Genomic DNA, 23,675 nt, shown 5'->3' with positions numbered 1-23,675 from the left:
ATATAAGGTTAAGTTTATATATGGTTTTATCTGGTTAAGTTTCTACAGCCCAAGTGCAAATGCTCCAGGGTGCCCAGTAAGTCCTTGTGCTAGGAGGACAATCACTGTCTTGAGAAATGGTATGTATAGTTGTGCTTATGTCTGCAGTTTAACTACAACACCACAGGAGCCACCATGTGGGAATACTGAATAAGACTGACCTCATTACAGGGAAATGCTATGATTTGAGTATTTATTTATGACACCCTAAAAAATACAGGGAACAACTCAGTTCAGATCAATGATAATAGCTAGTAAAAGGAGAAACACGACTCAATGTATTTTTTAATGTATGCTCAGTCACTCAGTCATGTCCGATTCTTTGCAACCCCATGGAATATAGCCTACCAGGCTCCTCTGTACCTTGGACTTCCCAGGCAAGAAAACTGGAGTGAGTGGCTGCTTCCTCCTCTAGGGGATCTTCCTGATGCAGGAATCAAAACTTGTGTCTTCTACACTGGCAGGCAGTTTCTTTACCACTGAGACACCTGGGAAGCCACTTTCTAATGGTTCTTCACTAATTCAACATTTGAGGCAGAATGGGTCCCTCGAACCATAAACAAATGTCATATGTTAAATGCTACCAAATTATAGGATGTTTGTACCAATATAAAATAAAGGATATTTAATATCTCTATTTTACAGGGGAGGAAAATTAGTCTAAAAAAGTTAAGTCCATCCAGATACAAAACCAATAATCAAAAAGTAGCAAATTAATGCAATATTCTAGCTAGGTTTCTGTTCTCAACATTAAAATTTAAATAAGGGATTCTGCCTTGATTATAATTGTTAAGAAATCAGTTTAAGGAGTAAACTTCTACATGACAAGAGTATTAACCATGGAAGGTTCCTCTAAGACAAACAGCCAGCACTAAGAAGAAAGGCACACCAGAAGCACTATAATAAATTCACTAATGATTATTCCTTCATATTAGCCAGATGCTAATAATTTACTCTGACATACATATACTATAGGGGCTTCCCAGGTTGCGCTAGTGGTAAATAACCTGCCTGCCAATGCAAGAGATTTAAGAGATATGGGTTCGATCCCTGGGTAGGGAAGATTCCTTGGAGGAGGGCATGGCAATCCACTCCAGTGCTCTTGCCTGGAAAACCCACAGAGAAGCCTGGCGGGCTACAGTCTATAGGGTAGCAAAGAGTCAGACACAACTAAAGCCAACTCAGCAGGCACGCGCGTGTACACACACACACATATATTTACAGTACGGGGGAAAATTATTTTGTTTAAATTACTGTACCATCTAACTGTCTAGTCTTCCCCTTTACAATATAAGCTACTTTAACCAACATAAGACAGGACAAAATTACAGTTTCAAAATGTATTTTCTTTTTCTTAAAGTTTCAAGCTTTATCTCAAACAATGAGCTGTAAGAGTGTTCTCTTTCTTCAATAGCTAAGCCAAAGGTCCAAACAGTACTTCAAAAGCATGAGGAATCACAAAAAAGAACCCTGTAGTTTGTTAATTTTTTATGCCAGCCCTTGGCATTTTTACAGTGTTTTTCAAGTCTAAATACATTTTAAGTACTCCATCTTTTGATACTTTCCCCCACGTTGTTCCCACGACACAAGAGAATGAGTGGCAGAAGATTACTAATTGAAGAAGAAAAATAGTAATTAAAACTCCAGAGTGAGAACACAGTAATTAAAGTATCAGAAAATTACCTGCTTTGTATGCTCCCCATCATCGAAGTCTTCTGGAAACTTAGGCGAAGTGGGCTAAAAAAAATATTGTATTCAAATCAGCAAGTGCTTGGCAAGCTGCCACATTTTCACAATAAAACGTGAAAGCATTTTATTCACCAGAGGTAAGAAAATCAAATAGAGAGATGAAAGTTTGCCAACAAGGGGAGATGGACAAGACACTCATCTTGAAATCCAATGTCCATCCTTCCAAGGACATACGTATTATTTTAACACTAACTTCACCCAAATGACAGCCTAGGTGACAGAAAGCACCTCGTTTGAGAACAAAGTATTTTACCATCTAATGGCTTCAGAGAAAGACAAGAGTAACCTTATTAAACAAACAAAGGTAAAAATACAAAATGGTCAACACAGAGTAAGAAAAAACCAACGTGAAAATCTCTACCCACCCCCTCAAACTTCTCACCTTTCTGGTAAATAAGACCTCAATCGTAACATTAACCTGGCAGTTGAGATATTCTTGAAATGAGGCAACAAACATGAATTTTAGACTAAAGAAAGGCACTTCACCAATGAAGAGCATTCCAAGTCAAGGCAAGGACACAGTAATCTCTTTGTTTCCTCTGATACATGATGAACACAGCTGCCCACGCTGTCCTGGCAGTTAAACTATCAAACTCCTTCCTGAGATACCTCACAGGGTATTCTTAGTCACACTGTATGTGATTAATACCAACAGACATGCATACTTGGTTCTGCTCTAGGAAGGAAGAGGAAGAGTCTTCATCTCTCTTACACAGGAATATGTGAATCTAAATCTTCCTCACTCTATTCTCCCCTCATCTTAATGCTGATGCCCATGGGCACCCTTGACTTCACACACTCCAACATTAGTCCCTTTTAGTTTGGGAAGAGGCAGGGATCAAACCCAAGAAGACTGAGGGAGATCTCATTGAGAAAAAAATTCAAGTGGCTGATTTTCACCCCAGACCCCACTTACCTTCTGGTCATAGTGGTATTCTTTAGGCATTATTATATCTGGTACATTCAGCTGGAACTTTTTAATTTCTAGATCTAAATATTTGCTATCCTTATAACCCCTTCCCACTGCTGTAACTATATTGATATTATGCAAAATTTTAAAATTCCTTTGTTTTAAAATCAAGAGGAAATCTCAAAATATTTTTAAAAAGGATTACCTAGCAATATCTCCCCAAATAAATCAATTTGGGGTAAGTTTCTTATCATTGTAAGTGCATAAGCCGAGATGAATTTCCATTTATTAGAAAACACAGAAAATTATAGCAGGACAACCTCTTTCTATATTATAAATAACAGATAAATACCCGGCACTGAATTCTAATGTCCATGCTAAGATTCAGGTTACTGGAAACAGAGGCACTAAATAAAACATCTGATACATACATCTCTGAGCTGGTTGAGAACAAAGATTCTTTCTGAGGCTGTGACCATGGGATGATAGGACATCTCAAAGAAGATAATCCCCAGGCTGAAGAGATCCACTTTCTGAGGAGGAAAAAGAATTACATTTAGAGCCTAGATATGAAAGCATAATCCAATAGGGAATTAGAGGATGAGCACTGTTAGATGGGATAATGTTCACCTAAGTGAAAAATAAACCATACGAGAAAAAATTCACTCTGTCCTATAAAAAAACAAACTTGTAAGTATAAAATATAGATGATATTTTTATATTTAGATGATAAAATATTTGGCATGACTTCAACATTTTTCTTAAAAGTTGATTGTAACTGGTTCAGCCCTACCCACAGACATAGATAACCCCTGGCCACACACTGAGAATAATTATTACAGAGCAAGGAGAACCGACATCTTGAAAAGAGTTAGCTTTGTATCTTTACAGGGCTTCTGCGGTGGTTCAGTGATAAAGAATCCACCTGCAATGCTGCAGATATGGAGACACAGATGCGTTCCCTGGGTTGGGAAGATTCCCTGGAATAGGAAATGGCAACCCACTGCAGTATTCTTGCCTGTAAAATCCCATGGACAGAGAAGCCTGGTGGGCTGCAATCTATGGGGACACAAAGAGTTACGACTGAGCAACTAAACAACATGACAACAAAACTGCATTTTTACTGATCATCTCAAAAGGAAAACACAGCACAATCTGCATCTGATAGCAAATATCAGCCACTGATTGCAAAGCCATACTGATGAGGACAGAAGCATAGCACAACAGAAAGATCGTGTGACAAATCCCCACAAAATATGGAAATACAAGGAAAAAAGGTAAGGCAAGTCAGTGCAGAGTCTCAGGTAGGCAGCTGCCAAGGGGAAGAGGATGTTCAGAAGGTCCTGTGCCTGTGACAGCCGAGCACAAAGAGGCCAAGGGTGAGACTGCTCATGGTACACTGCACGCAGGCACAGAAGCAGTTTCCAAGGAAAACTTGAATGCAGTTGGACTCAAGGATTAGTAGGAGAGCCTCTCCAACCAGTGACCTCCAAAGTCTTAAAAACAAACATTCATCCTGTCATTTCCTACACGTTAGCTGTAGAAAAACGTGGAATATACACAAAAGCACCAAGAATAAAATAGAAACCATCCATAACCCCACTGCCTAAAGAAATTTACAGTTGATGGCTAAGATATACCCATTTTGTGCCTTTTAAAAAAATATCTACACACACACGCACGCACGCACTAAAACTAGAACCACAGTGTCATCTGTAACTTTTATTCTCCTAACACAAAAGAATATTTTAATACTATAATATCATTCTTCTAAAACGTGATTTTAATGACATATTCAATTACATGGAAGCCCCATAATTTAACCAGTTCTCTACTTTTAAACACTTACAATTCCGCCCTGTTATAAACAATGCTGTGACAAGCCTCTTTCACACCAATCATTTTGGCTGTCCCTGGTTGTTTCCTTAGGATACATTTCAAAAGGTGGAAAAGTGCTAGGCCAAAATCCTTTCAAGGATTCCATTATCCTCTTGAAAGCTAAACTGGAATGGTGACACTGAAGGTGCCTCCCCCGCTCAGGGTGGGCATGTCCATCTCTACACGCCCTCACCTCGCCTCCACTCTGTCACTGCCTGGTGCTCCCCTGTCAGAATCAAAACCCACACTAGAGTTGCCACCACAAGCTTGAAAATACGCTTTGATGCAGACTGCCTGCCTCATGTATTTTAAAAATTTACCTCTATGGGTCTTGCCCTAAGTGATCTCAGCTGGGCTCAAGCTTTTAAATCCCATCTGTGTGCTGGTGACTCTCAAATTTATACCTCTGACTTTGACCTTTCTTCTGAACTTGAGTCTTGAGTCTTCAGCAGCAGACTGGACCTCTCCAATCGGATTTCTCATCTGGCATTTCCTTCTTAACGTGCCCCAGGCAGTTTTCTTTGCCATCCTCTCCTCTACCTCCCACGTCTTTCGTCAGGGTTCCTAGGCTCAGTCAACTACCCTTCCCCTAGCCGCTCCAGGTAGAAAGCTGAGTATTGTCCTGTTTCCCTTCCTTTTCCTCACCTAACACCCACTCCATTAGGAAAACCTGTCACGTTCCCTCCAACATGTATCTCATATCTGCACACTTCAGAGACATCACTTTGGCGACAAAGGCCCATCTAGTCAAAGCTATGGTTTTTCCTGTAGTCATGTACGGATGTGAGAGTTGGACCAGAAAGACGGCTGAGTGCCAAAGAGTTGATGCTTTCAAATTGTGGTGCTCGAATAGACTCTTGAGAGTCCCGTGGACAGCAAGGAGATCAAACCAGTCAATCCTAAAGGAAATCAACCCTGAATATTCATTGGATGCTGAAGCTGAAGTTCTAATACTTTGGCCACCTGATGTGAAGAGTTGATTCATTGGAAAAGATAATGATGCTGAGAAAGACTGAGGGCAGGAGGAAAAGGGGGTGAGAGAGGATGAGAGTGTTGGATGGCATCACTGACTCGATCGACATGAGTTTGAGCAAACTCTGGAGATAGTGAAGGACAGGGAAGCCATGCTGCAGTGCATGGTGTTGCAAAAGTCAGACACGACTGAGCGACTAAACAGCAAACCTGGTCTCTACTGCCACCACTCCAGTCCTAGCTCAGCCGCCCCATTTGGATTTCTGTAAGGTGTCCGGCAGCAGGTGGAATGAACTCTCTCGCTCAAGATCCTTCAGGGCTGCCTCTGCTCACTCCTTATCATGGCCACGCGGGCCTGCATCACCTGACCCTGGCGTTCCCCCCAGCTTTGCTTCGCGCCTCTTGCCCCCGTGGCTCACCTTGCTGTAGCCAGTCTGACCTTCTTTGTGATCTTCCTAAGTGCACCACGCCATGCCAGCTCTCACCCACGCTAACACACTTCTCTCTGAGGTGCTGTTTCCTCTGCTTATCCCTCTCCCCTCCGAGCCAAGCTCCAGGCCCCAACTCTTGTGATTTCTCCCTCTTTTCCTCTTTTGTCAGGATAGCCATCCTCTTGGGGAGGCTTTCTGTAATCAGTCAACCTAAAGACGATGCTCCTTATTGTCTTCTGGTCACTGGATCCCATTTCTTTTCTTCTTAGTTCTTACGTAGCTTGTGATTTAAGAATTTTTACTTGTTTGGTTCATCCATCAGTGGACAAGTCCCCTCAAGGCTGGAATAAGATGTCTTATTAGTTGATGGCCTTGTTCCCTGTGTTCCCAGGGCCTGGCCCAAGGCCAGTTAGTTCAAATCTTCTTTAGATGGACAGAAGGACTGTAAGCTCCTTGGCAGCAAGAGTGCCAGCTTCAGTCGCTGTCTTTGGGCATCACGTGTCCTACCTGGAACAGGCACTCAACAGATACATGATACAGACTTGGACAGCAAGGAGATCCAACCAGTCCATCCTAAAGGAAACCAGTCCTGGGTGTTCATTGGAAAGACTGATGCTGAAGCTGAAACTCCAATACTTTGGCCACCTGATGCGAAGAACTGACTCACTGGAAAAGACCCTGATGCTGGGAAAGATTGAAGGCAGGAGAAGAAGGGGACAACAGAGGATGAGATGGCTGGACTGCATAACCGACTCGATAGACATGAGTTTGAGCAAGCTCCAGGAGCTGGTGATAGACAGGGAAGCCTGGCATGCTGCAGTCCATGGGGTTGCAAATAGTCGGACATGACTGAGTGACTGAACTGAACTGACTGAATGTTTCCTGCTATCTCAGCTGGTAACTGAACCCCCAGTGCTGTGATCTTCATACTCTTTCTTTCCTCTTTCTCTCTCTCTCTCTCGATCTTTCCTTTTCCCCCCAAAGCTTCTTTTTTTACCTGGTTGTATGCAGATTTGGTGCTTCCTTGGACCTCAGGGCTTACATATAAAGCAGTGCCAACCATCCCAGTCAAATGACCTGCATGGAAGAAGGCAGGGAAAAGGTGTCTAATAACAGCACTTAGAGATAAGGCAAATTTTTATTAAAAAAAAAGTTTCTTAAGAGTGAGACACAGTCTGTTGACACTATTCACAGGAAGAAGCAGCATACGTTTCACCAAGCTGTTAACCCTAAATCGTGGATGGCCGGCCACATACCTTGGCTCTGCTGTGGTAAAGGGGCAGTGTCAGGCAGGAGGATCTCAGACAGGCCAGGTCATGAGGTAATCTCCCATTACCACCTGGGGTCACAGTATAACTGCTTGCCCACAGAACCAAATTATTCTAATTGAAGCTATAATTTCTTAAGAGTCCTTAAAAACAATCAATAAAGTGAAGAGGGGAAAAAAAGAATGTTCATAATTTTGTTAACTTAATGAATAATTATAATTTGCTTTAGAATAAAATCTTAACAAGTGAAAAACAGGCTTCAAATTGAGAAATTTTATATTGTATTGCATATTTAAAACTGTCCTGTTAAGTATTCTTATCACAAAATTGGTAATGATAGTAATAATAAGAGGGCAGGGAGAAACTTGGAGGTGATGGATATGATTATGGTGATGTTTTCTAAGTGTGCATGTACCTCAAAAGGCCTCAAAGTTGTATACATTACATATGTACAGCTTTTTGTATGTTAAAAAAAAAAAGGGAAAAAAGGAATTTTTGTGGACTGCTTATTAACACATGAATTAAATACAAGTTTCTGGATTTACCTGAAGGGTCTGATTTAATCAAGTGATCTCCTGATGTGTCATCTTGTTTGCCGTCAGCCTAAAAATATAAGTAAGCCAAATATCAAATTAAAATGTTTATTCCACAGGAATGGATTATCACTTCTAAATGAAGACTGAATAAAAGATACTACAAAGAATCCAGGACAACTGTAATAATGCTTTTCTGAGCTATAAATTTTTTTAGTTCAGTTAGCCTACTAATGTAGGGCTCACTGGAAACCCAACGAGGTCAAGGAGAGGGGCAATTCACCACCTTGCCATGAAGACCTCCTTCATGGCAGAACCCCTTAAAGTTTACCAAAACTAATTTATTTTCATATTTCAAAACAGAATCTATTTACTGGAAAGAGTAAAAGAAGACTAATAACAACAAACTCACTTTCTAACTTTCCCACTGCTATTACTTTATCTGGATCAATTTTCACTCTTCTGTCCCAGAGGCTAGTCACCAAATGTATCCCTCCAGAGCTGCTAATACCTCTTAGGGAGCCTCACCTCCTCCACTACATCTGTGACAGTGCTGTCTTGCATTAACCCGAATCACTAGTTTTCTGTCATCACTCCATGGATTCCTGGTATAAGCACTGCCACAGATAACAACAGCTATAACATTCTCAGAGCTGGGGACTGTTCCAGGGCTCACCTAAATTCTTATTTTAATTGTGGTGACAAATGTGAATTCGGTACTTACATTAGGCACATGTTTTAGAAAAGATACTAGGAAATTAAATAACTTACCCAAGGTTTCTAGCCCAGGGCAGTGGGCATCCAGAGCTTGAGCTCTTATCTACTTCACGTGCATGTGCTCAGTTGCTCAGTTGTGTTGGACTCTTTGCGACCCCATGGACTGTAGCCTGCCAGGCTCCTTTGTCCATGGAATTTCCCAGGCAAGATACTGGAGTGAATTGCCATTTCCTTCTCCAGGGGATCTTCCCCACCCAGGGATCAAACTTGCATCTCCCTCGTTTTCTGCATTGGCAGGCAGATTCTTTACCACTGTGCCACCTGGGAAGGCCCCCTTATAGGGGAGGCCCTTATATACTAAAGGCCGACACACATAGACTGAATGTCTGTCTACAGACTAAAGCCGACAGACATAGACCGTCTGTAGACGAAAGCTGAGACCTCAAATTAAATTCGTTCGTTTGGTCTTAGCACTCTGAATTCGCTGCCATTCTGGTCAGGACCCAGTCCTTACTGTCCCCCTTCCACTCCCTCCCTCTCTGTACCTTCTAACATCACCTTCTAATTTAGCCCCTTTGGTCCTTCTCACCATTTCTTCCTCTGACCACCCTTAGAATTAACTGTGCTTACCACAGACTTTGGTGCCTTAAGCTCTGGCTCATGATGTTAAGTAAAATTCTTCCCCTAGTATTCAATCACCTCCAAGAATCCCCAACCTTAAGCCATCTTCTTTCATGGCTCCCCTACACCCTCATAGTTTCAACCAACCAGACAACAGGCTGGCCTTCGACAGTCATGTCTGCTCACCCTAGGGCTTTGTTTATGCCATTCTTTTTCTCTGGAACCCCTGACTCTGGTGTCACCAGGCCCTGCCCTCGATCCCAGCCTACTGGACTCCCACCTGTCCTTTCAGGCCCATCTGAAATGCTCTTTTCTCTATACAGTGTTTCTTTATTCTCAAAAACATATGTAAATTTTCAGTCTTTTAATCTTATATGACTATTTCGCTCACATTGTTTTAGCTTTGTTTGTTAAACTACAATGTTGTGAATAACATTAATACTTTCTGACTTATGCTGTCTAGAACTCATTCTCCTGATGTTTCATGGGTTTTGAGTCTTATTTCCTTAAGTTAAAAGTCCCTGGAGTGTAAAACATCTTGCCCAGTGTCTGGCATGGTAGACCAAAATACCAAATCATTTCATAAAGTATTATATGCCTTTGCCCTAAACATCACCCACAAACTCATAATTGTATGTCTCTCAAGTGGAATGCACTCAGTAAAACATATTCACAATCTCAAAGTCTGCAAGATAATTTGCAGCCACCCCTTCAGGCTTGTATACGTCCTGGGCATCACACAGCAGAGTTCAGGGAACTCATGAGAATGTTAGAAGACAGGATAATCAAGGCACATGCATTCGTTTTTAGGCACACTTGAATAAAAAAATACTCACAGCAAAGGCTAGATGGTCGGTGGCCAAACCAAAATCACCTATTTTGACATGGTCATCAGAATCCAAAAAAATGTTGACAGGCTTCAAATCTCGGTGAATCATTCCCTGATGGAAGAGAGTAAAGAAACCAACAATATTTTTTCCTAAGAACAGCTTATATCATTCCTGTTTCCTTGTTTTAAAGGACAACCTAGTGATAAAAATCGGATGAGGCCGTCTTCTGCAGACCATGCTAGTCTAGGCTGTCTGGCCTCTGTAATGTCTCCCAACTGCCTTTGCCACCCTCTCCCAGTCAACCTGCTGGTGGTCCTGATCAGGTCTGATCCAAACGGTTCCCTTCGGCATCCCTCTGTCAGACTTTCAATGATCTTTCTCTCTGCTGCATCATGTCTCCCTGTTCTGGTCAGGGAGAAAAACACCATGTTCATTTCTTCCTCTATTTATAAACTGCTGCTGCTGCTGCTGCTGCTAAGTCACTTCAGTCGTGTCCGACTCTGTGCGACCCCATAGACCGCAGCCCACTAGGCTCCTCCGTCCCTGGGATTCTCCAGGCAAGAACACTGGAGTGGGTTGCCATTTCCTTCTCCAATGCATGAAAGTGGAAAGTGAAAAGGAAGTCGCTCACTCGTGTCCGACTCTTAGCGACCCCATGGACTGCAGCCTACCAGGCTCCTCCATCCATGGGAGTTTCCAGGCAAGAGTACTGGAGTGGGTCTGTAAATTAGAGTCCTGGTCTTTTAGTATAAATATAGTACAGTATAAACATTTTAGGGTTAAAGAAACTTGAGGCACAGGGAAAAAAAAACATATTTATGCTAATGCATTAGAGAATCTCATGTTTAAAACGTAAGCTGCGTTTCATCCTGAAGCTAGGTCCATTAGCATTTACATCATGATGACAATTTCTAGTTTTAAAGTGACATTTTATACACCTGGCAAGCTATGTTCTCAGTCTCCTCTCTGCTCTTGCTAGATGACTTTCTGGAAGGGCAGCACTGAGTCAGAATCACACACCTTGGCATGAATCAATCATACTCTCACTTTCTCTAAACCACTCAGGGAAGCCTCCTCACCTTCCATATTTGTTTGAATATTTCCACCTAACCCAGAGGCTGGCAGACTTTTTCTGTAAAGGGTCAGATAATAAATCTTTTAGGTTTTATGGGCCACACAGGCTCTGCTACAACTACCTACTGTACAGCAGCAGCACAAGCACAGCCACAGGCATCACATAAGCTGTCGCGGCCAGGATGCAGCATAACGTGACTAAGGGACACACGCTTGAACTTCACAGGATTTTCAGGTGTCATGAGATATTACCCTTCTTTCGATCTTTTTTACAACCACTTAAAACTGTAAAAGCCGTCCTTAGCTCACAGGATGAACACAAGTGGCGAGGGCTCCTGCGCCATAATTTGCTGACCCCTGTCCTATCCTTCAGTGTTTTCTCTGAACTGAGAGGTTTTATGCTATTTTCTTACCTTTTGGTATGTTCTATTTCCTGTAAAAATAGATTTATTTCAAAATACCCATAATTTTCCCACTATTTCAGTTTTTCTCAAGTTTCATATTTACTTTTGTTATAAATTTTATGTGAAGTATTTCAGATGTGAAATGGTGCCAAGCTTACTTTCTCATGGATATAAGCCAATCCATCCAGAATCTCTCGGAAAAGCCTCCAGAGCCTGACGGTGTCTCGATACAGTCCCTGGTCAATGGTGTCTCGTAAAGTGCTCTTCTCACAGTACTCCATCTATAGATAAGAACGAACCAGGCAGGATTTGATGACAGATCAAGGAGAACAATGGCAATTAGTGTAATCCTGTATTTTAAAACATGTACCACAGATTTTAAGTACTTATAGGAAAGGCTTATCTTTTTTTAATTAAAAAAGAAACCAACAGTGTTAAAAAAAAAAAAAAACTGGGGGGAAGAAGCATCTCTTAGCACTCCAACAAAATCATTCTTATTTTTCATATTATTGTTTATTAAAAAATAAAGACTTTAAAAGCCTTGTCACAAGTAACACGAAAACAGAATTATATAAAATTTTATTTAGTTTTACAAGATCATTTCCAAGCCCACATTTTCAAGAAGGGCTAATTAGTAATTCAATGATGTCACTAGCTTCTCTCATCTGTACATTAAATTAATGACAACGGCCTTCAAGTCTAGAGTAAAACTCTGTAAATATCCAAATATTCAAGAAAGGGCTCTATCTCATCCTGCTTGACTGTATTAATCTGTCAGAAAACAAGGCAATGTCATTTAAGTCCTAGATCAACATATAGCATTTGATTTATGAAACTAGACTGTATGTTTCAAACTAGCATCAAAGTTGAGATTTCTCATGAAGGATTTTTTTGTTGTTGCTTTTAAAGAGAGGAACATGTCATTTTAAAAGAGAGAAATACCCTCCCAGGCTCAGAATGATATCTACAAATTCTGACTTGTCTTCCAGAGGGCCTCTGCCTCCCACACCATGCTGGTACCTGCACTTCACACACCTCCCTTACACACTTTCGCCTCACTGTAACTCTTTAGAGAGTACCTGGAATGGAGAAGCTACTCAATAGTTAGCAGTTTGGGAAACAAACATTTTACCATGAGTGTGAGTGATTTATGTTAGGAAAAACCTAAAACCAGCTGCAACTTCTGTAAAGTAGCCACCTAACTAACCTCTTTTGAAACATTACACTGTCTGAGGGTTCCTTCTTTGGCATAGTACTGAATCTCACATTTAAAGATCTGCCTCTTGCAGATGTGATTGAAAACACTAATAATGACCCACAGCCCTGTTCTCTTGGGCCAGAGGCACGTTTTCCTCTTTGGTTTGTGGCTGTCCCTCTGCTGGCAGGCTCCCACTGTCCAGAATGTGGCCCTTGGGAGAGGGAGCAGGACAAAGCCTATAGGCTTACCTTTAGCAATGCCTCACTGGAGCTGGTTCTCCTATCCCTCAGGGGTTCCAGGACAAGCCACTTTCCTAAAGCCAGGCTGGTGTGTCTTCTGTGCACACGAGGATGTTATATGCCTCGTAACTTACTTGCCCAGATTTAACTTGTTAGACAAAACAGAATTTCTGTACGTGTGCAGTCAAGCGCCTGTGGCCTCGGGTATGGTTCTAATTACTTTACACACGTTACTATGTTTATTCCTCACAAGTCATTAGTTCAGTTCAGTTCAGTTGTGTCCGACTCTTTGTGACCCCATGGACTGTAGCCCGCCAGGCTCCTCCGTCCATGGGATTCTCCAGGCAAGAATACTGGAGTGGGTTGCCATTTCCTTCTCCAGGGGAATCTTCCCAACCCAGGGATTGAACCCAGGTCTCCCGCACTGCAGGCAGACGCTTTAACCTCTGAGCTACCAGGGAAGCCAAATCATTAAGGTACCTGCTATTATTTAATTTATAAGTGATTAAATTAAATTACAGGTGATTAAATGTCCCAGCGTCCTGGGACACGGGATGCTGAAGAACTTTGCCTGAGCTCACATAGCTGTGACTGGTGGATCCAGGATGTGAACTTCCACAATCCAGGTGAGCTTAGAACTGGAAACCACTGCCTTATGCTGTCTGTTGCTCTGGTACCAGAGAGCTCGGGTTCAAGGCTGATGGAAAGGGCCTCCATTCTGCAATCCTCTCTGGCCAGTTCATCCCTGGCAGTGCTGCTGAGCCCTCTTCTGCTCGCTCTCTTACTCTCATCTCCCAAAACCTACTCACCAGCAACTGCTGGGAGTTGCTGAGTCACTGAGCTGTGTGCCAGGGCCTCACCTGGATGTAGAGGTAGTGCACAGCCTCGGTGGTTGCTGGTGGCTCACTTTCATGACAACTGTTCTTTCCATTGCAGTCTTCATCCTAACACAAGAGGAACACGAGAGAGCTCAAAACGAGGCTGAAATGAAACAAGGTCATTACTGTCACCAAGTCGTCTATGCTCACCCTACCACATACCCGGCCATCATGCTGCCCTGGAGGGTAGGTCAGTGAGCAGAACAACCACTGTCCTTTTTGATGCTCACTGCACTTAACAGGCAACTTTGCCAATACCAGAATCTAACGCATAGTTTATAGGTCTGTTACTGTACAGGACAATGAAAGGGACAACAGGAAATAGGTATTAAAGGTGCACAATCCAAAGAAAGATTCGAAGTCAATTTCTTCTTACCACTGATATCTTCCTACGGGTAAGAAGGGGTAGAATGTATACAGGTTTATATTTTAAGGCTACAGTTTTACTGGAATGTCACTTTTGATGGTAGGCTTACTTTGGAAACAGAAGATGAGAAATCCATCTTTAGCTAAAACAATTTAAATATGATCATGTTACCAAATGGGACACTGCCCTTGGCTATAGCACTAAAGAACCACCACCCAGCTGCCACTAAGGGTGACCAATCCCCCACACCACTTTTTCACATGGTTGATCCCCTACAGCTATTTTTCTAACTCATGTCCCTTCAAAAAAAAAGTCTTTCTTCTTCTAAAAGACACAGTACTCTTTCCTACCCCCAAGTATGAAAAAATATTAGGTAGGATTTGACTGGTTCTGATTTGCATTTTTTTGTGTGGAAACATTTTTCAATGTTTTATTTATTAAAGGAAAAATAACCTGTTATGGAAACAATGAAGTTCTACTCTTTTTTTTTGTGGGGGGGAGTGGGTGGAGGTGGATCTTAGTTTCTTGACCAGGGATTGAATACGCCCCTCAGCAGTGAAAGCTCAGAGTCCTAACCACTGAATCACCAGGGAATTCTCCAAATTCTACTCTTGAATTATTTATTTATTCTAGGGATTATCTGTAGAAAATTGTTAATCTCTTAGAGGCCTCTACCCATCAATTAGAGTGCCCCATGGGATATCTCACTTACTTGAGCAAAGCCAGAATTGTAAATTTGGTGCCCCCGTAATAATTAAATGCATAACTAATACTAAAACCAAAGCAGTTAGCTTAGACTACTTATGCTGTTATTCCTTAAACTTCCTCAGGGGTTTAAGGGGGATTTTAATAGAAAAGAGAAGTACTTACAAAAAATGCTGGCTAATGCATTCAAACTTCATTCAGACCAATTTAACTGCTTATCTAAGAGAGTCTATGTGTAGACTTCCCTTTATCTACTGTGAATGCATCCTGCTTGTAACAATTTTTATTTTTGGTAATAAAGTCACTGTATCCAGTCCCCAGCTACAGAAGCTTTCTCTAGCAACTACTGACAGCTCTAGAGATCACAAAGCCTCACCCTGAACTCCAAGTCATCAGCACCGAGGGCCTCTGATGGCCTGGGTGGAGGAAGACACAAAACTGAGTGGGGTTCAAGGCTTAAAGCAGTGTTTTCAAATCTTTCAGACCATGTTGTATTTTACGATACCATAAGAGACAAGTTCTGTGAACAGTTTACTTTTAGTAGTGGTATGCATTTGGCATTCTATACTCCTCTATATAGCACTGAAAATAAAATGAACCTGGTTGTAATCCTTGAAACTGATTTTATAACCTGTTACAGGATCATGACCTACAGTGTTAAAACACTGCTCTAGAGGATGAGAGTAAATCATCAAGATTAACTGATGTGAGAGAGACCCACATAACTCCACAATTAGGCTGTTTATTTCCCCAAATAATTTGCATTCAACCCTCATTCCCAACCACATAATGTTTCCCCAAGTCCTCTAGGAAATGGTTTTCACTAAAAGCAAAGCAAAACAAAAAACTCAGCATGTCAATTTATTCCCTTCTTCTAAAAGCAGGCATGTTTTATTTTGTGGATTAATTAAGACATATAAGTAATCACATGGGTAGCATATTTTAAATAATCGTGCTTTTTAAATTGACAGTTTCTATATTTGCATGTCAGATTAAGGCTTTACTATTTTACTTGAGGTGTATAATGTCAAACATTTGCTATGTCCCCATCCCATGAAGAATAAAATAGTATCACTTCCATTTATATATTTACCTGATTCTGGCTTTTACTGTTCTCATCTTCATTGTCAAAGATGATATCACTGTCAGAATCTGAAGCAGGTCTTAAAAAGAGAATTAGAGAAAGACTAAAGAAACCAAATTCCCTGTTATACATAATTCAATAGCTAGAGGTCATAATAAACTGCATCCAATCAGATACAATGAAATAAAACTAGGAATGTAAATAACTAGGATGGATTCTGAGATGAATTAAACTTTATTTTAGGACCATTAATTATTGGTTCTGAATTGGAGAAGGAAATGGCAACCTACTCCAGTATTCTTGCCTGGAGAATCCCAGGGACAGAGGAGCCTAGTGGGCTGCCGTCTATGGGATCACACAGAGTCAGACACGACTGGAGAGACTTAGCAGCAGCAGCAGCAGCAGCAACCGTTTTTAGAACTGCAGTAGGCCCCATATCAAGACTCCAAATTAGTTCCTTTATTTCCAGAGTTAGAAGCTAAAAAGAATACTCTTAAAAATCCTATTAAATGTATTAAAAAGAAGAATTGGAAGACGTTTCTGCTTTTCCTTCTTTCAGGACTTGAGTTCTGGAGATCTCTTGAAGATAGCAGGTGGTATAAAAAAAATCTTAGGACCTAATTTGGTTCCTCTCTAAAATAAGTTCCATGTACATGTATCCCCACATGGTCTACAGGACTGTATTTCCCACCTAGTCCCCCTTCCCCTGCCTGGGCCTGGCAGGGAGGCAGGATGCGCAGGGAGCTCTTACAGGAAGGACTGTGAGAAGACGCCCTGCTCCTCGTCGTCGTCCTCGTCGCTGCTGGAGTCTGGGCCGGCGGCGGGGAAGCGGGTGCTGGCCGAGCGCTCGCCTGACGTGCTCCATTCCACCGAGCTGCTGAGGATGGGCGGCGGCGCGGCCGCCTCCACACTGCCCGGGCCGTCCGGGTCGCTGTCGCCCGCTGGCTGGGCTAAGGCTTGCCCGTCCTGGGCCTGGGGCCCCGAGTTCGGGGGTGGAGTCGCCGGGCACGCCGGCCGCTCATGTCTCTCGATCCAGGCATTGTAGTAACGCACGATGTTCTCATGGTGGAGGCGCGACAGCAGCGTCACCTCGCCCTTGATCCTGCGGAAGTGCCTGCTGGCCGGGTTGATGGGGATGCGCTTCACCGCATAGCAGCAGCCGTCCAGCTTGTTCTGCACCTGCCGCGCGGAACGGAAGGAAGAGGGGTCCAGCAGGTCAGCCACTCGGAACCGCACATGGATTGGCATTCCTACTGCACCAGCCCGCCCCTCGCAAGGGGAACCCCTTAGCCAGAATCCACAGCTACAGTCGAGGACCACACATCTGAAGCTCTTAGGCTGAACAAAGTTGTGACTGCCAAAAACTTAGAAAATATCTCACCCCAAGCTAGATATATTTAGCTTGCTAGGAGACTCTGAGGAAAAACATAATATCCATTTTACCGTATTAGCCTTTTTTTGGCGGGGGAAGGGGCTGGCGCACACCATGGCAGGCAGGATTCTTGGCACCGGGGATGGAATACATACTCCCTGCAGTAGAAGCATGGAGTCCTAACCACTGGACTACTCGGGAATTCATAATCTTCATTTTAATTTATTCACAATTACATCCCTGCCTTGCCAATATCACATCTGCTATCTACATTTCCAAATAAGCCTTGTTGCTTTTCCAACTTTGTTTTTAAAAAACTATTTTATAAACTCAGTATAAAGTTTTAGAAGTTGATTTTAGTTTCTTTCCAATGTTTTTTTTTACACTTAAAGTCACTAAAAACAAAGTAAACTCCAATAGTTTTAACAGACCTGCATGCAAATTCTAAACATCAGCTTATAAAGAATTTGGGCAAATGACAACTGCCTTGAAACTCATTTTTTTAAACTATAAAATGGAACTTATACCACTGTCCTTACCTCAAAGGTGACTGAAGATTAAATGAAGTGATGTGAGTGAAGCGCCTGTATCAAGGCCTCACAGAGAAAAGTGTTCAGTAAATATTAATAAAAGTAACTGGCAATAACACATTTACTGCCCATTGATTTTTATTACTAGATTGAAGATTTACAATTGATGTTATGTAGGGACTAGAACAATACAATTAAGAATAAAAGAAAAATACAAGAAAACATTTCAAAGGCAAATCTCCATATATTACATAGAGGCATCCTTACTCTGGGCAGTTTCACTATGCAATTGAATTGACTGAAGAATTTTATTCAAAATTTTGTTTCTGAACATTCCAATCCCAACCATGCAGGTCAACTAAAGTGATAAAAACTAACAACTTGCCCATAGCAGAAGGAAAAACTAGTTGGTTACAAAAGATAGCATCATTCTCTTGCTTGGCTCATGGGCTTCAATTTTCTATACCAAAACTACTTTTAGGAATGAGAAAGGAACACTATAAAAATGAGTTTCAGATTATCTTTTTTGGGGGTATGAAAACAGTGGTACAAAAGATGTTTTTTAGTAAAATAGGTCAGTCTGAATGCTGGTTGATATCTCTTAGTGATGCATGTAACCTCAGGCAAATGAAATAACTTCTCTGAGCCTCAGTTCCCTCATCTGGGAAATGGGATAATATCTATTCTATAAGAACATCACAAGATTAAAAGACAAGGTTTGTGAGCCACCTACCACAAGCCTCACGTAGGGAATGTGCACTCCAAAAATGACAGCCCTTTTACTGCCATGTTAATAGAGAGGAGGATGGTGGGAAGTTTTGGCACTTTCAACCTTATGTCTCAGTATATATCACACATACCACCTATGTAACCAAGCAGGGCTCCATAGGGCCTTCCCGGGATAAATCAGCCACGATGTGCCCAGCCTGCCTCTTGTTTGTAGAAAAGCTTTAGTCTCCCAGGTCTCTCCTGAGTCACAAAAGGCTGCTCAATAATGACTGAAAGAATGTGAACGCAGAGTGACCAAAAAATAGTAGTTGGGCCAGGGGAACTGGAACGATTTAAAAAGTGAATCAGCCATAGAGCAGTCACAGAATCTTTAGTTCTTTCCTGAAGGACATAGATAACAGTGTCTGAAGCACATTCTTGAATTGTTTTACAGATAATAAAACCCCCACCAGATGGAAGAAACTAACTGCCTGATGAGCATGAGCATGTCGCCCCCCAGACCAGGTGGAGTCCAAGGACTTCAGATGTTAAGTCCTGTGACACCACCCTGTTACCATGTCAATCAGAGATCTGTCCATGAACTGATCACTCACCCTACTGTTCTTTCACCTTGCCAATAGAAAGCTGCTTCCCTGGAATCCATTGAGCAGTTTGGGTCTCTTGGGCATTAGCTACCCTTACTCTTTGCTCGGTGCCTGCACTTTTCCTCACTAAATCCTGGTGTTAGTAGATTGGCTCTACTGAGAGTGGGTGAGTTGACCCAAGTTTGGTCTGGTAACACTGTGAGTCACTGGCTGTGGTGTGGGGCCCGGTACACTGGAACTCTTAGGAATTCATTTATTAAAATGCTGAGGTGCATGAACAGTAACGGCTCCAATTGCTAATGAAATTCTAGACTTCCGAGCAGAAAGCCCTACCTTAACCTGAAAATAGGGATGGGGTGTGAGGGCTGTGAGGTTCTCATAGTGAGAAACCATAGGAAAAACACGGGGCTTAAATTACTAAAATGTTTTTGTTATATGAGTTTACTAATCACTCCAGAAGGTAGTGAAGGATAGGAAAGCCTGGCGTGCTACAGTCCATGGGGCTGCAAAGAGTCGGACACAATTTACCAACTGAACAACAACAACAATAATCATTTTTAAGTACTTATAAGGAAATGAAGTTTGATCATGTTTTGCATTGAAGTATCTAAATATTAAGAAGTTAAAGAAGCAGATCAAAATTATGATGTGAGTTAAAAGGGTAATATATATTTCAATCATCCACTCCTCTTAAAAATAACTGTGATTACCTGATCAGAATAAATCTGCCCAAAGCAGATTTATTTAGTCATCTAATATCTATACTTTCAAGAAAAAAGCTGAAAAATTTCCATGATATTATGACTTTGTTTTTTGGAAAACTTGCTGAAGTTTGTCTTTCTGTCCCCGATTACTACAGAAAAACTCGTTTGCTTCTTTTTTCAGTGTAAAAGGCCTTCCACAGTGAGACAGGCAAAGCTTCTTAATAATACTCTCAGAATCCTAAACAGACATCTGCTCTACTGATGGTGGGCTACCTTCTTATGGGTAAGATGACGTATTTCTCATATGGATTTGATAACAGTAATCTGGGTCTGTTAAATTCTAACAAAATAGCTAAATTACACAAAAAAGAATTGAAATCTCTCTCTAAAGGGGAAGCTGATAATAAAAGTTGCCCAAATAGCCTGGAATGAGGAAGGCAAGACCTAAGAGCAGCATACCTTAATAACCTATCACTAGTTTTCCATCTCGGTAAGAGCTGGAAAATAAAAGCCATCAAGACCATCTGGGCCATTTCCCAGTTTGAATTCCATCTCAGTTCTAACCTTGTAACTCTCTTAGCTACAGCGACTCTAAAAGCAAATGGGAGAAAAAGAGAACAATCTTCTTTCTGAAGCAAAGCACACAACAACATTCTTCACGCAGATGTCTTGATTCCACTTGAGGGGCTGTTACAATTATGTATTTATCATGTTAATGCACTGCATCGAGCAAGGGAAGAGGAACATGCATTCTTAATGTGTCTAGTGTAACTTTAAATAAAGCCTTTAACTACATTAAGGGGAAGATGATCATTGTTTCAAATAGTTGTATTCACTTTCCTCCCTACCCTCAAAATAGAAATCCTTACCTCTACAGAGATGGATCAGGGAAAGGGCTTTAAAAGGGGCTGGGGACAACTCTATATCACACCTTGATGACGGCTCCAAAAGCTCCTTTGCCGAGAAGCTGTAATTCTTCAAACTCAATGAAATAGCGGGAAAACTGTCTCTGGGTCTCACTGAAGAATGCAGCACTGGGTAGCTGGTTGCTAGGAATGACAGTCTCCACATAATCTTGTCCTCCAGAATCTGAGATAAAACAAGAGAGGCAACGAAAATAGAGGAAGAGCTGCAATATCCAACCACGATGCAAGCATGGGGGGAAGGGGCCCCGGCCGAGGAGCTTTTAAAAGTACCTCTTACCTGGCTGACCCTTTAGTACTTTCCTCACCTCGTATTCCTTAAAGTAGGTAGAAATATTTAATTAGCCCAAGTCTACAGGGAGGGGTAACTGAGGGTAAAGAAATGACCGAGCAACAGAGCCAGGAGTCAAACCCAGGTGTCTTGATCATCCCAGTCTCCACTGAGGCTCTTTCATCTGCTACTCGAGTAACAGCAGGGAAGTCTAGTTCCACGGCAGTGAGGCTGACATGATAAGGGAGAATCCACATGAAGAGGCTGTGCTGCCAGACATTCCATCAGAGGGGATGTGAAAAACCAGGATGGCCAAATACCTCCATGTACACAAGACACAACCAATGAATGGATCTACGTATAACTCAGCATAAAATAGATAAAATAAATGATCCATGCAGTCCTTTCCAGTCTTAGGTTTATGTAGCCTTTCAAAATAATTTATGTTAAATAGGCTATCAGAAAAGAATGGTAACAGACTCACCTTCGGGACTTTGTTCCAGTAAAGGTATTTTAGACTGAGGATTTATAAAGCTGTGTTTTAACAACTGCTGAGGACTCCATCTTTCCTTGTCATCTAAGCAGACACACCTCAATGAGAGGGAAAAAAGAATCTCAGCAATGCACAAAATAAATGCTAAATAAAGTAATCCAAGGCTTTTAATTATGGGTTTATCTTTCAAAGATACACATTAGAGAAATCACATTACTTGCAGACCAAAATGTGTCCCTAAGTGAATTTAATTTAATAAACATTCTTGCAGGATTTATATGCTAAGCACCAGGCTGCATAAGTGGGAGAATAAAAAAAAGTAGTCTCTAGAGGCCAGGAGACTGACTCATTTTTTAATATTTTTAAAAGTCTAGGATAAGATAGCACAAGTAGGTTATGAACTTTCACTCCCACTAATAGCTTAATGACCTGCCATGCTACACTAAGCCTTTCTGGGGACCAGTCATAAGAGTTCCCAAAGGAAAAGCAAATCAGACGCTAGCTGATGCAGGCTTGGGGCCCAATACGACAAACTTCAGATGCGGCCCATTCATCACAGTTTGAAGTATGCTGGTAACAATTAAGAACAACTTTTCAAAAGTCCCACACTCTATCACCTGTGTATGTGCCCAGTCACTTCAGTTGTGGCTGACTCTTTTCGATCCTATTGACTCTAGCCCGCCAGGCTCCCCTGTCCATGGGATTCTCCAGGCAAGAATGCTGGAGTGAGTGGCCCTCCTCCAGGGGATCTTCCCTACACTGTGTCTCCTATGTCTCACATTGCAGGCAGATTCTTTACCTACTGAGCCGCCTGGGAAGCCCATGTAACCACCTGGTTTCTTTTAATTATCATTCCTTGAGCCTTTCTGTTTAATGTTTAATGTTCTAACAAACAATTTGTTTAATAATGAAAACAAACCATACCTTTAAGCTAGTGTTTTTCAAAGTGGGGCCCCTCGAACAGCAGTGTCAGTATCACCTGGGAAATTTGTTAGAACTACACATTTTCTATCCCAGTCCTAGTAAACCAGCAACTACAGGGGGTTGGGCTGTAATCTGTGCTTTAACAAGCTCTCCAGGTGGATTCAATCCAAGAGAAAGTCTGAGAATCACTGTTCTAACTAATCCAATAAGCTGCTTGGCTTTCATAACAATGACCCAAGTAGCACTGCTTGGTAGCACGTGGCCCTAATTATAAAAAGGTATTTAAAACAATCAATCATCATTGTGAATTATGGACTTAAATCTACACATATGAAGTGGTGACAGCAACTACTATAAAAGGTAATATTTAATTTTCTCATGGCACAGTACTGAAAAGTACAGCACTCCTAATTTCATTCTTGAGAGGGAAGAAAAGATTGCAATAAAAGCATGTAAAAGATACTGTATTGTCCCCTAAATTAAAAATTAACTTTTAATTACATCATTAACATGTGAATACTTTCTCCTTGCAAATATTAAAAATTACTGATAAGGATAAAGTCTTGGACAACCATTCAAACAAAAGATATAGTTTTAATTTGTGAACAGAGTTTAAAAAAATGACATCATCCTGTACATATTTTTCATCAACTGCTTTCTTCATTTGATTACATAAAAGATTTTGCACCCGATTTTACTGAGGCGAGGGTGTATCCCCACACCAAGAAGCAATTTCCCAATATCAGTTGGGTGTCACACAGCTCAACTCAATTCTGACACTATCTACCTGGAGAGAGCATCAGATCCCAGGGGTTAGGGGCTCAGTCTAATGCGACTTCCCTCCCTACCCTGACTTGAGACACCGGTAACAAGTCCATGTTGTCACCTGTGCTTCTGACCAATGGGCTACCAATGGAATGGAGATTCCAATGACCTCCTCCTTGGGTTCAACTAACTTGCTAGAGCAGCTCACAGAACTCAGAAACATTTTAGTTACTAGTTTATCAGCTTAACGTAAAAGGCTATATATAACTCAGGAACAGTCAGCTGGAAGAGACGCAGAGGGCAAGGGGCTTGGAACTTCTTGCCCTCCCCGGGCCACCACCCACCCATCACCTCTGTGTGTTCACCAGCCTGGAAGCTCTCTGAATCCTGTCTTTTTGGTTTTTAATGAAGGCATCACTACGTAGCCATGAACAATTAAATCACTGGCCATTGGTGATCCATTCAACCTCTAGCCCCTCCCCT

At 41.7% G+C, this 23,675-nt stretch overlaps 1 protein-coding gene across 3 annotated transcripts in view; it reads right to left on the bottom strand.

The window, feature by feature from the left end:
* Positions 1 to 23,675, bottom strand: part of EIF2AK4 (eukaryotic translation initiation factor 2 alpha kinase 4) — a 97,187-nt gene that overhangs the window by 35,257 nt on the left and 38,255 nt on the right. For all 3 annotated transcript variants that reach the window (XR_011568797.1, XM_070797253.1, XM_070797254.1), the window contains exons 10-20: positions 21,495 to 21,601; positions 20,748 to 20,905; positions 16,649 to 17,076; positions 15,907 to 15,976; positions 13,724 to 13,807; positions 11,585 to 11,707; positions 9,955 to 10,059; positions 7,793 to 7,850; positions 6,977 to 7,056; positions 3,130 to 3,231; positions 1,723 to 1,776 (exon numbers count right to left, since the gene is read on the bottom strand). Coding sequence is in view for 2 of the 3 variants with exons in the window: in XM_070797253.1 (XP_070653354.1) it covers positions 1,723 to 1,776; positions 3,130 to 3,231; positions 6,977 to 7,056; positions 7,793 to 7,850; positions 9,955 to 10,059; positions 11,585 to 11,707; positions 13,724 to 13,807; positions 15,907 to 15,976; positions 16,649 to 17,076; positions 20,748 to 20,905; positions 21,495 to 21,601 (1,369 nt within the window). In the remaining variant the exon portion in view is untranslated. The remainder of the gene's footprint in view (positions 1 to 1,722; positions 1,777 to 3,129; positions 3,232 to 6,976; positions 7,057 to 7,792; positions 7,851 to 9,954; positions 10,060 to 11,584; positions 11,708 to 13,723; positions 13,808 to 15,906; positions 15,977 to 16,648; positions 17,077 to 20,747; positions 20,906 to 21,494; positions 21,602 to 23,675) is intronic.

This window comes from Bos indicus, chromosome 10 (genome assembly GCF_029378745.1).
Source record: "Bos indicus isolate NIAB-ARS_2022 breed Sahiwal x Tharparkar chromosome 10, NIAB-ARS_B.indTharparkar_mat_pri_1.0, whole genome shotgun sequence".
Taxonomy (NCBI): Eukaryota; Metazoa; Chordata; class Mammalia; order Artiodactyla; family Bovidae; genus Bos; species Bos indicus.
Note: the sequence above shows the minus strand (reverse complement) of the source record. Positions and strands in the feature narration are given on the sequence as shown.